Genomic DNA, 13,208 nt, shown 5'->3' with positions numbered 1-13,208 from the left:
GATATCTTGGTTGACATAAGTTTGAGAGTCAACAGCATGTAGCTGTTTTTTAAAATTTATGGGTGTAGATGAGATCACCTAGGACGAAAAGTGAGAAAGACAAGAGAAGGCGGCCCAGAACAGACTTTTACAAGTTGGCACAACTATGCCCTGTCCAGAGAGAGGCTATAGACCTATAGACAGGAATGCAGGAAGAAGGATTACCCTAGAAAGATCTAAAATAGCAATGAAGAGGGAAAAACTGTTGAGTGTGGAGGAACTGGAAAGCTCTTTAGAAAAAGGATATTTATATCACAGAATTAACAGCATTTTCTATTAACTGTGATTATGTGGAAACAATCTTTATGTCCAAAAAGAACAGGATAATACATTAAGATAATGATAAAGTGCAACCATTAAAAATTTTTCTAATGACATGGGAAAGTGTTCATTATACTACAAAAGTAAACTAGGATCAGGCTGCCTATAAAAATATTTTTAATGTTATTTTATTTTATTTATTTATTTTTAAAGATTTTATTTATTTATGAGAGACACAGAGAAAGAGAGAGGCAGAGACACAGGCAGAGGGAGAAGCAGGCTCCACGCAGGGAGCCCGACGTGAGACTCAATCCTGAAACCGCAGTATCATGCCCTGGGCTGAAGGTGGCGGTAAACCGCTGAGCCACCAGGCTGCCCTATTTTTTTAATGTTATTTTAAATTAGAAAGTAAACTGCCCAGCGAGAAGTCTGCTTCTCCCTCTGCCACTCCCCAAGCTGTGCTCTCTCTCAATAAAACGTTTTTAAAAAAGTAAACTACGGTTTTTGAATTTTTCTTTGTATCCATTTAATTATTCACATATATATACATATATATTCACTTATATATGTGACTTCTAATTACTCACTTATGTATGTGTATTTGTATAATATTTGCATGTATCTATGAAAACTGTTTCAAAATATTGGTAATTCTTATCACTCAGTTATGGGCTAACAAGATTTTGGTTTTCTTCTTCATATTTTTCTGTATTAAAGTATTTATAATGAAACTCACTTTATAATTAGGAAATGAGAATAACAATGCACGAAACCTCTTAGGTCAAAGCATTTATTCTTATGTAGAAAGTTACTTTTTCTACCTTACTTCTAGATCCTGTCATGACAGAAGTCCATTAATTCATTTACAGTTTTAGAATAACATAGTATACAAAAAGAACAAGATAATACATTAAGATAATGATAAAGTACAACTATTAAAAATTTTTCTAATGACATGGGAAAATGTTCATTTCCTCTTAATTGCCATTCATTGCCTCTTAATTGTGCCACACGTAGCACCCCATGTATTCATTATACATGCTTATGAACAAAAAGTGATCAAGAAATACCCATGGGGACCTGGGTAGCTCAGCTGGTTAAGCATTCAACTCTTAAAGATTTCAGCTCAGATCATGATCTCAGGGTTGTGAGATAGAGCTCCGTGTCGGTTTCTGTGCTGGAATTGGAGACTGCTTAAGATTCTCTCTCCCTGTGCCCCTCCCCACTCCTCTCCCTCTCCACCTCTCTAAAAAAAAAAAAAAAAAAAGAAAGAAAGAAGAAAGAAAGAAAGAAAGAAAGAAAGAAAGAAAGAAAGAAGAAGAAAGAAGAAAGAAGAAAGAAGAAAGAAGAAAGAAGAAAGAAGAAAGAAGAAAGAAGAAAGAAGAAGAAGAAGAAAGAAGAAAGAAGAAAGAAGAAAGAAGAAAGAAGAAAGAAGAAAGAAGAAAGAAGAAAGAAGAAGAAGAAGAAGAAGAAGAAGAAAAGAAATGCCCACAGTAATAGTCACATAACACACACTATAGCTCAGGGGGTTCCAAGTTACCAAGGTATTCAAGATCCAGAAATAAGGCCCTAAACCATCTACAAAAGGCTTGTACCAGAGACAGTATCATCATCTTAGTTGGTAGTACCAAAGATTCCTTGTAGAGAATGAGTAAACTACTCCTTTAGCTCTTAAAAAGCCTAAATAACCTTGGTTCAAGAATTTTAGTTGTAAATAAAAAGCTGTCACTATTTAAAAGCAGAGAAGAATAAAATAGAAAAACCCAGAAAAATTAACTTCACTTTATAAATTCATGTAGCCTTTAAAAAAATAAATTTTATCTAAAATGACTGCTGTTTCCCCTATTATTTTTCTGCATGTAATAAAAAACAAATTATCTATAAAGGTGATGTTTTCTTTCCCTGAAATTTCTGAGTATTCCCAGGCTTTCACAAATAAGGCTATTACAACCTAATACTCAATTATGTATAACTTATCACATTAACATTTTATGTAAATGAAACATTTAACTTCACTTGGGGGTGCTGTTTTTTTTACACTAAGTTTGCATTTCTACCCAAAATACAAATTTCTAACCTTTTCATCACTGGTAGTAGACTCTGGGTGAGGTAAAGGACTATCCTGGTGAGTTGTTTCTACAACAGAGGGCTCCTCAATTTTGCTTCTTATGATAGGTGTTGCAAGAGGGGATAAATCTAGAGGCATCTAAAATGCAAACATTAAAGAAAATATCAGAAGTTCAAAAATGCCAGTCAGTATATCTAAAGTAAGAAAGCAAGAAGTATAAGCTATGATTACTACTTTGTTAGAAGTACTCTTTTAATTTCATGGTTAACATACTTTTTTAATGTCGTCTTCTGAGGCTTTCTTGAATTCATTCTCAAATGGACTTGCCAACTCATTAAATAAACCCACTTCTTCACAGTTTTTCAAGAATCTTGTTGGTGTAGGGGTCTGATCTGAAATAAATGTCAGAAGCAATCACATAGATTTAAATATGCAGGACTCTCAAATATAGCTAGTAAGTTAACAAATTAGCAGGACTGGTTCAGTCAGCTGTTAATTCTCTCTTTGGAAAGACCTCTTCCTTTAAAGCAAACAAAATTTGGTTAAGTTTTTGTTGCAATTCAAGATATTTCCTCCAACTTTACGAACCATAGAAGTATGAAAAAAGTCCTTCCTGTTCCTTAGTCCAGACCTTCTGAGTAGAGTGACCTAAGCATCTTCTACTCAGATCAACTATTATCAACTATTAAGGCAATAAGAATTTTTAAAAGTTTACATTATTAAAAATTATGATTGTTTAAAATACATGCAGTCTGGAGAAAACTAGGACAAGAGCATGTATATTCACTCTAGCTCAGCCCTTCCACTAGTGTTCATAATCTATTATGAAAGCAAGCTTAAGATAAAATGGAATTTTTAGTAGGTAGCCCAAAATACTACAAGGAAGAAAAAGAAGGTTAAAACAAGAGCCCTAAAACAAAAACAAACCAAAACAAAATCCTCCTTATCACTATCCATAGAAGCCAATTTTCTATTTTAATACATTTTTCAAGGTTGGAACAAGGAGCTATATAAGAGTTACATATTTATGGAATGCTCTACCTTAATTTCTAGGCAGTAGAGGAATAGTCAACTCTATTTTCTCACAACGTGAAGTATTTTAACTATACTTGAATATGTACTCATGCAATGTACATTAACACATGTACTGGTGATGGAATAAATGTCAATTAAGATCCATGTTGAATGAAAAATAGTATTTTTATGGATTTCTCCTTGGTCTTATTACTTTCCAGGCTATTTATTCATACTGACCAGAGCTGGGGACACATTAAAATTCTATTCACATTTTATGTATTTTAGGGCATCAAGTTAGGTTTTATCAGGAATCTAGCCTAAGCTAAATAAAAGTATAAGGATGATTCCCAGTTTAAGATTTTGTAAAATTAAAATTCATATATTTGTTAAATATTATGTCCCCAGAATCGGCATTACTTATTGTTTCATCTTTGCCCCACATATATGTAGAGTACTAATATGCTTATTACATATAAATATATTTAACACTAAAATGACCTACTTGTCATACACACTGGATATAATGTAAGCCTATCTTAAACACTATTAGTATTACCTAAATTACTAAAGGGTCTATCTTGTGTCATCATTTTACCTATTAGTCTATAACATACATACCCACTAACTCTCAAAAGACTTCTAAAATTGTATTATAGTAAGGGTTCAGAGTACACATATTAGCCTAAATCCATTATAGCTGAATTAGTAAATTAAATATAAATTTGTCTCTTCTGTTCACAATCAAAGGGTTTGTCTATCTCAGCTCAACAAAAGGCTAGTGTGGTAAAGGGAGAGAAAAGTCTTAAAAATAAAATACATATGAATAAAACACTGTTATCAGTGATTACTGGAATGACTAGGTGTGAGAAAAAAAGTCAATATAGGCATAATTGCTTAATCATGCAGTGGCTTATGGCAATTGATCATCAAATATATACCACACACATCATGCATTATACTTATACAGTAACGTTAAATTACTAACTTCAACACGTTAGTAAAAAAATCGTCAAGTGCTGTGTTGAATGTGTTCTATTTTTTTTCACTGTAATAAAGGTAAACCAATAGGAAATTTCTATAAGCCAATCTCAAAATATTCTTGAGTTGAAAAGTTACAGATAATTGCTCTATGGCAGTTAAGTTTCAGACAAGCAAAGACCCTCATGCCTAGGAGAGTGAACTGTCCAGGTTGTTGTTACTTTGCTTTTTTTTTGGTATCAGCTCTTAATAGCTGATGTACAATATTCAAAAGAAATGCATACCTCATTCTTCTTTGCTTCCTTTTACTTATGGAATTAAAGATATGCTGAATATGCTCTTTCATTTTTCTTAGTTTTTGACAAATAACCAACTTTTTGTTCCCTCAAATTTTTTTATTACAAAAATCATGATACTGAAAGTACAGGAAAAACCTTTTGCCTCATTATCTCTCCAAAGCATTGCATATGACAATTTAATCTATTATGTTGGGTAATAATTTCAAAATACTAATAATACTCAGATTTCAGGATTATTTCCAGACTTACAAATAGTATAATCCAAACTTCAGAAGAGAAAATATTTAGGGTTGATTTTGAATATTTATGTAACTCTGTGGTTATGCCATGATAAGTTCTGAAATTTATATAAATATATTAAGTTTTATAGAAAACGTTTTCTTATAATACCTATAAAATATACAAAATGCAGTAAACCTATGCATATTTTATGTGTCCATATACATAGATGTGTGTTTATATATATTTAAATATCAAAAAAGGGGCGACTAATATAAAGCACGAGAAGACAATAAACAAGCATGAATTTTCTCTTTTCACATACTATGAAAGATAATCATCTGCTTATGATACTGTATATTCATAGGATCAAACACACACAAAAAAGCACTGACTGAATTTAGGCCCCTTTATTGAGAGTATTTTTATTAACACAGATGTTTTAGTCCCAAAAGAAATATAAACAAAATTCTAGTGAACAAGTCTGCTAATTGATCTTTCTCCAACAGGAGGAGCTTGATCATTTCCTATCTTCCCACAGCATTGCAAACCAGGTGTAAAAATCTACAAGAAACATTGACTAATCATCACATTAATTCAATTATCAATTAAATGTAAACTTTGGAGATGCTATAAATGCTCCCGGGGTTCTAATTAACTTCCACAAAACATTGAAATCTACATTTGAAAACCACACAGAAAAGTGAAATGAATGGTCAGAAGGAAACATGGAAATGTAATGGGTAAAATACATGTTGCCAACATTTACTATAAATGAAGTAATTGGAGTATCACCAGACTATATTATTTACAGAGAATACACAAAAATTGTGCACATTCCAGGTGAAATATGTATATAAGCTATTAATAAAAGCATATACTAACCAGCCACAATGACACTGTCATTACGTGCTGGACCAAATTTCAGTGTCATCTCATGTTTATGTTTATGGACAGCCAAATGATCCTCGTTGGTAAAACGCTGTGGCAAAAAGTTTTAAAATATAGTTAAGATTTTCAATTTGATCAAATAAAGTAAAATGATAAGGAAATTCATTTCCACAACATGTAAAACCACCATTAACAATGAAATAGTTTGTTAACTATAAAAGAATCTATTGTTAGTATAGATAAACATACAAGACTTCAAATAATCAGAAAAACCCATTACTCAAGAATAAGCAATACTGATGTATTATTAAGTCACATTACTCATTTAAGAGCATTTAAAAATAAAACCTGAGGCAAAGAAACTTCATATAAATTTCATCTGGACACTAAAAATAGACCACTAGTGATTTTTTTTTGCCATGTCATAGAAATATATATTTCATGGTTCAGTGATTTTTGAAGAAAGTACTGTATTTACACAGACTTCAAGTTACTTACCACTTTTAAAATGAGAGTTCTCTCATAAAAATATTACTCCTGAACAAATTAAGAAGTAAAGCAGGTTCTTTATGTTACCACATTAAAAAAAAAAATGCTTTGGTTATAATCCAGCAAAGAAATAGCAACCAATACAAAGCAGTTCATTTTAAAATAAAATTATGTCTGGACATCAACTTTTATGAGGATGCTCCTTACCAAGAAACAATTATAACTGAAAATAAGGAGCACTTACATTTTATTTCAGAGCAATAATTATAAAATGCCAAATTAAGATATATAAGCTCTCTACCCTACCATCTTTATAAATGGGGATGTTAAAATTATAAAATATTTGAACTTGGTTCTCCCTAAACTATCATAATGGGATTCCTGGGGTGGCTGCATGGCTCAGTCAGTTAAGTATCCAACTCTTGATTTTGGCTCAGGTCACAATCTCAGGGTCGTAAGATTGAATCCCGTGTCTTACAGCTCGCGCTCAGTGGGGTGAGTCTGCTTGAGAGTCTCTCTTTCTCCCCCGCCCTCTGCCCCTTCCTCAGCTCATGCACATGCTCTTAAAATAAATCTTAAAAAAAAAAAAAAAAAAAAAAACCAACAAATTCCTCCTTTTGTGGAAATATTATTCCTGGACAAAATTAAGACGTAAATCAGGTTATGTTACCACATTATAAAAAATGCTTCTTATAATCCAACAAAGAAAGAACAACCAATATGATAACAAAAGTTCATTTTAGAATAATCAAGCTCTTTCCCACTCAAGTGCTATCTTCCTACTGCTTTATCATTATAAGAATCCCTCCCAAATTTGGAATAAAAAGTAGTTGTCTTTTATAAGACTGTTGAGTAACAGCTCTTAGAGAATGGACATATGTGTAGAGTTTACAGAATAATGTAGGCATTAAATCATTAGTTTCCATTAGAGTTTTAAATATATGTATATTAAATTCTACACTAAAAGTATCTTAAAGCCAGATTCACTTTATGTCCAAAGAACCTAACAATGTAGGAGGTAGTAACTGAACATTTGTGAATAAATGCATTTTGGGAGAGGTCATAATTAGTAGATAACCCGGAAAATTATCTCCTAGGAATTTATTCTACTACTATTCTCTGCTTGGAATGGTCTGACCACAAATATCAAAATCAAAGAGCAACCACATAGAGAATTGTACAAATTGTACAAAACATGTAAAAAATGGTACCAAGATTGATCCTAAGTGAAAAGGAACAGCTATAAGGACCCTAAAAAAAAAAAAAATCACTTAGGATCATGTGAATATTATAAGAGGGAATGCAAGAAATATGAATTTACAAAGTCTTATATATAATCTACAGATCAAATTTACCAAAATACTACTTAAGAGATTTTTGATATATTATTGATGTACATGGATAAAATACACTGAAACTGGCACTTCATAATAGAGGAGTTTAACCTTAGCTGTCAACTGAGTTAATTTATTTACTTGTAACAAGAAACTTAAAAAAGTCAAAGGCCATCTTGTCAAAAGCCAGTCACCAGGAAAAAAAAAAAAATATATATATATATATATATGAATGAATGAATGAAGTTATTTTTTCAACAAATGCTTATAAAATAGCTACTGCTACATGCCAAGATAAAATTTTTGCAGAATCTATTTGAATTGCTTTCTGAGCCAAATTAAAAAGTTCATTTTAAAAATAAATTTTGTAGAAAAATATAACGATACTATACTTTTAATAATACATTAAATTCATAATTTATTTCTTCTAGGCAATGTACGGCACATGTCCAATGCCAACTGTTACAGATGTACACAGTATTTTGTTAAACAAGACTGAGTATACAGTTGAATAAACAATGGGAAAGGCAGTCAAAAGGTAGGACAGAATAACCATCTCTCTTAAAAAGTTAAAAAAAAACAAAAAACAAAAAAAAACAAAAAAAAAAGGGAAGGTAACTTGACAGATGGGAGGGAGGTAAACCAATCGCTTTTATAATGAATTTAAGCTCTGATATCTGAGAAATCTGTAAATAAGGCTTGAACACTCACCAGAACTAACTTCCTAAGAAGTCAGTCATTCTGCATTTAATACATGCATTCACATCCATGACATATATATTTTTTCCTATTTAACAGACTAAATAGAGGGATCCCTGGGTGGCGCAGCGGTTTAGCGCCTGCCTTTGGCCCAGAGCGCGATCCTGGAGACCCAGGATCGAATCCCACATCAGGCTCCCGGTGCATGGAGCCTGCTTCTCCCTCTGCCTGTGTCTCTGCCTCTCTCTCTCTCTCTCTCTCCATGTGACTATCATAAATAAATTAAAAAAAAAATTAAAAACAAAACAAAACAGACTAAATAGATACAACTAAGTTATAAAGCCACCAGGCTCAATTTACTGCTTCTTTTACTAGTTTGAAGGAAATTTATTCAACATCAGGAAGTAACACACACACATTTACACACCTCCAGTGAAACTTTAGACTAAATAAAATATCTCGTTTGTAAAAGTTTATAATGTATAAACATTCTACCAAAGTAATTTTCAATGAAAGCATCACTGAAAACAAAGATACTACCAATAAAATAGAAGAGGTCCAATATAATCTTTCATTCAATTATCTCGCTTTGTCTCTTTCACCAAATTCAATGGACCATAACTTTAAAACAAATCCATCAACAGAACTTTCTGTAAAATACCTAATAGTGACTGAGGCATATAAAAACATTTTTAACAGCAAAAGTCAACAGTTAAAATTCTTTGTTTGCACTGATTTCTATAGGTCTCTCTCCAAAATAACATTCTCAAAGTTTTAAAAAAATTTAAAATCTACCTGAAATTTTATGTCAATTGTGTGCATTAAAGCTAAAATTCAAATTTAGAATAATGTCAATACTCATGACAAAAAGTAACTTGTACTACCACTATCAAATTGGTGATTCTAAAAATCAGTTCTTATTTGAACTTTCAATTTCATAGGAAATATTATTCACAAAAAATTCTGGGAGGTATTTTTTTTAACCTTTCTTGAATTTATAGAAAAATGAGTATCAAATATATCTCCAAAATATATGTCAAATCAGTCTATTTCTCTATATTGTCCACTCTTAGTACCTAGCAAAGCCACCATTACCTCTTGCCTGACAGGTCTCAGTTTCTAACTCTCCATTTCCACTCTTAGTTCAGTAATGGCTTCTCACCTTATGTGAATAAAGCCCACACACTTTATCACAGTCTACAAAGCTTTACAGGATATGGACTCTTATTCTACCCGAGACAATCTCTTACCCTTATCTTTGTTGGTCACTATATACTCCAGCCACAATAGCTGTCCTTCTGTTTTTAAACACACCGAAACCATTCCCTCCTTTGAACCTTTATTGTTCCTTCAGTCTGAAAAATGTTTCCTCCAAAAGTCTGCTCCTACATTTTCACATCTTAATCCAAATGTCACCTTATCAGAGGCATTCCCTGACCAACCTATCAAAATAGCACCAATCCTGGTAACTTCCTACCTTTACCCTGGTTCAGCATCTTTGGATATATCATGAAAATTAAGATCAAAATGAGATACCACTATATCCTCACTGTAATGACTAAAATTAAGAGACTATTCAGAACAATCTCAAAAAGCAGAACTAAATTGATAAACTTATTACCTCACCTGACTGGAAACATTACTATATAGCTAGAGTAACCATTGTGGTACTAGCATAAAAGCTGACAGATGGATGAATGGAACAGAGAAGAAACCGCAGAAATAGACCTACACTTATACCATGATTTGATTTTTAATAAAGGAGCTGAAGCAAATTAATGGAGAAAGAAAAATCTTTTCAATAAATGATGGTGGAATATCTGAAAAACCACATGGGATAAAAATGAGCTTCAAATCCTACCTCACACGAGTATATATATACACAAAAAGTAATTCAAGATGAGACAGAGGCCTAAATGAAAAAACAACTTTCAGATAAAACCAAGGAGAGTGCCTTTGTGACTTAAAGGTAGGCAAAGATTTCTTAGACAGTCACAGAAAATAACCATAGAAGAAAAAAAATTAATACATTAGACTTCTTTAGAATTAGATCTGCTCATCAGACGCACTTATCATGAAAATTAAGATGCAAACCACAGACTTGGAGAACTTTTTGAAACTGGACTGGTATCCAGGACATGTAAAGAACTCCTACAAGTTAATAATTAAAAGAAAGACAATCTGAGTTTTAAAAACAGCAAAAGATTTGAAAAGATAGGTCACAAAAAATAATGCAAATGATCAATCAGCACATGAACAAGTGCTCATCTTTTCATCAAAGAAATGCAAATTAAAACCACATGATATATCAGTATACACACAATGAAAATGGCTAAAATTAGAAGACTGACAGCACCAAACGTAGGCAAATATGGCACAAGACCTCTTTATACACTCTTGGTGGAAATGTAAAGTGATGCATCCATTACGGGAAACAGTTTGACAATTTCTAAAAAGTAAACATATATCTAACAAATGATCCCACCATTTATTTCATTCCTATGCATTTACCCAAGAAAAAAGAAAGCATGCATCCACGCCAAAGACTTGTACACAAATAGTTATACCAGCTTTATTTTTAATAAGTAAAAACTGGAAATAAGGGAAATGTCCACAATTGGATAATAGTGAAGTATTACTCCTCAACAAAAAGGAATGAACTACTTGTCAAATAACATGGGGAAATTACAAGTTAATTATAAGGAACAAAAGAAGCCAGACAAAAGTACATATGATAGAACTCTATTCATATAAAATCCTACAAAATGCAAACTGATCTGTAAGGACATATGGCAGAGTAGTGGTTTACAAAGGCAGGAGGGATAACAACTGGGCATAACAAAACTTTTGGGGTGAGGAGTATGTTTTCTATCTTAATTATGGATTATGGTTTTATGAGCATATACATGTTAAAACTAAATTATACATTATAAATACATGCAATTCATTGTATATCAATTACACCTCAATCCAAAACACCAACTAAAGAAAACAAATAAGGGGCATCTGGGTGGTTCAGTCAGTAAAGTATCTGTCTTTGGCTCAGGTCCTGATCCCAGAGTCCTGGGATCAAGTCCTGAGTTGGGTTCCCCACTCAGTGGGGAGTCTTGCTTTCCCTCTTCCTCTATTTCTCCCTCTCCCCCGACCTTGTACATTCTCACTCTCTTTCTCTCAAATAAATAAATAAAATATTTAGAAATAAATAACCAATGAAACACTAATGCTTATTTATGATCTATAGTTTGAATATTTAAGTACTCTGTAATTTGCCTACATATTACGTTTATTATTTCATTTCTTGGTGTCTATAATTATTTTAAATTTAGAATTATTACAACAGATTAATAATTTAATGGCCTGTTACAAACATTGAAATATTTTTTGATATAATGTAGGAAGATTATTTCCTGCAAATGTTTTCATACCTGCTCTGAAGATGTTATACATTAAGAACATTACTGTGTTAGTGATACTGTCAGAAGTAAATATTAATTTCATAAGAGTTTAGTAAGTAAAATAATTTTCAAACAAGAGGTGTATCTGATTTCCAATTAAGTAATTTACAATGATTTTCAAACAATAATGGTCAAATGAAGATACTGTTAAGCCCTGGATTTTGTCTAGGTATCCATCTTTCTGTTTTAAGACTTCGAATTTTTTTTCTCCCTATTAGATTGTGTCTTTAAAAACTCAAATATGCTATTGAGGAAAAAGAATTTCTTCTCAAAATTTTTCTGGGTTATTTTTTACATTCTAACTTCAAAATTTTATTAAAAAAATCATAGGAGAATCTTTTTAGTGACAACATAAACTATCATCAGGTTTAATAAATGAGAAGTTATAAAATGATTTAAAGTAACTTATATATTACCTGTCCACATCCAGGGGCAGTGCATAGAAAGGGTTTGTCATCACTCATATTCCACAGGTCCTTGTACTGCCTATAATAAAACATTAAGAGATAGCTTAATGTTTGAAAGTACAGATTTTTAAACAAAGAATCATTTAAAATATAATATTATATGATTTTCACTAAGGTTATTACCTTTTACATTTCAATGTGAAATAAAATACTTTTACTGACATTTTAGCCATATTTTCTTCCATCTTTTTAAAATGAGTAGACAAATACACATAACACGCAAATTTTACACTATAGAAAAAAAAAGTCAGGAAGCCTGGTTTATCAGGCTAAATCTTTCTTATTCAGCAGTTTAAGTAAAGAAAGAATGAAATAATTAAAAAATCACCACTTTAATACCCAATGAAATAATGGATCTAGGCCACTATCACCAATGTCTGATAAAAACATTAGGAAAAAAGGTGACTGGGAACTTTATAATGGTTTATAGTGAACTCAGGTCAATCTTAAATTAACATCATTAAGAGTGGGACAGTTAGACATTATGTGCCATCTGATATGACGCAAGAGAAAGCATGAGAAATCTTCTTGGGCAGGGGTAGGGGTAGTATATGTGTGTGGACACAGTGGGAAGTCAAACCTAAATTTAATTAGGCATCCCTAGATTCAGCTACAGGAAATATAGGGGTAGAAAAACCATCAACACTATCTGGATGCAGTCAGCCAAATTCTATAGGAAAAAGACTTGGTCACTTCAACAAATAAATAGGATGAAGAACAAAAGGAGAGGAGGTAAGTGGAATCTGTTACAAATTAAAGGAGATTTAATAAACATACTAACCAGAGGCACCTGGGTAAGCTCAGTCAGTAAAGTGGCTGCCTTTGGCTCAGGTCATGATCCCAGAACCAGCTGAGCCAGTGTCATGCTCCCTGCTCAGTGGGGAGTCTGCTTTTCTCTTTCCCTTCCCCCTCCCCACCACTTGTGTGTTCTCTTCAAATAAAATCTTAAAAAAAAAAAAAAAAAAAAAAAAAAAAACCTAACCAAATGTAAA

At 32.2% G+C, this 13,208-nt stretch overlaps 1 protein-coding gene across 18 annotated transcripts in view; it reads right to left on the bottom strand.

The window, feature by feature from the left end:
* The window catches only part of ATF2 (activating transcription factor 2), an 85,260-nt gene that overhangs the window by 40,741 nt on the left and 31,311 nt on the right, over nucleotides 1–13,208 (bottom strand). For 12 of the 18 annotated variants that reach the window (XM_072810993.1, XM_072810992.1, XM_072810994.1 and 9 more), the window contains 4 exons: nucleotides 12,166–12,235; nucleotides 5,767–5,863; nucleotides 2,642–2,760; nucleotides 2,378–2,506 (listed from right to left, as the gene is read on the bottom strand). In XM_072810993.1, the coding sequence (XP_072667094.1) occupies nucleotides 2,378–2,506; nucleotides 2,642–2,760; nucleotides 5,767–5,863; nucleotides 12,166–12,235 (415 nt within the window). The remainder of the gene's footprint in view (nucleotides 1–2,377; nucleotides 2,507–2,641; nucleotides 2,761–5,766; nucleotides 5,864–12,165; nucleotides 12,236–13,208) is intronic. The other 6 variants (XM_072811002.1, XM_072810997.1, XM_072810998.1 and 3 more) reach the window with 1 other exon arrangement.

This window comes from Canis lupus, chromosome 34, assembly GCF_048164855.1.
Source record: "Canis lupus baileyi chromosome 34, mCanLup2.hap1, whole genome shotgun sequence".
NCBI classification, from domain to species: Eukaryota; Metazoa; Chordata; class Mammalia; order Carnivora; family Canidae; genus Canis; species Canis lupus.
The sequence above is the reverse complement of the archived record's forward strand: the minus strand, read 5'-3'. Positions and strand labels throughout refer to the sequence as shown.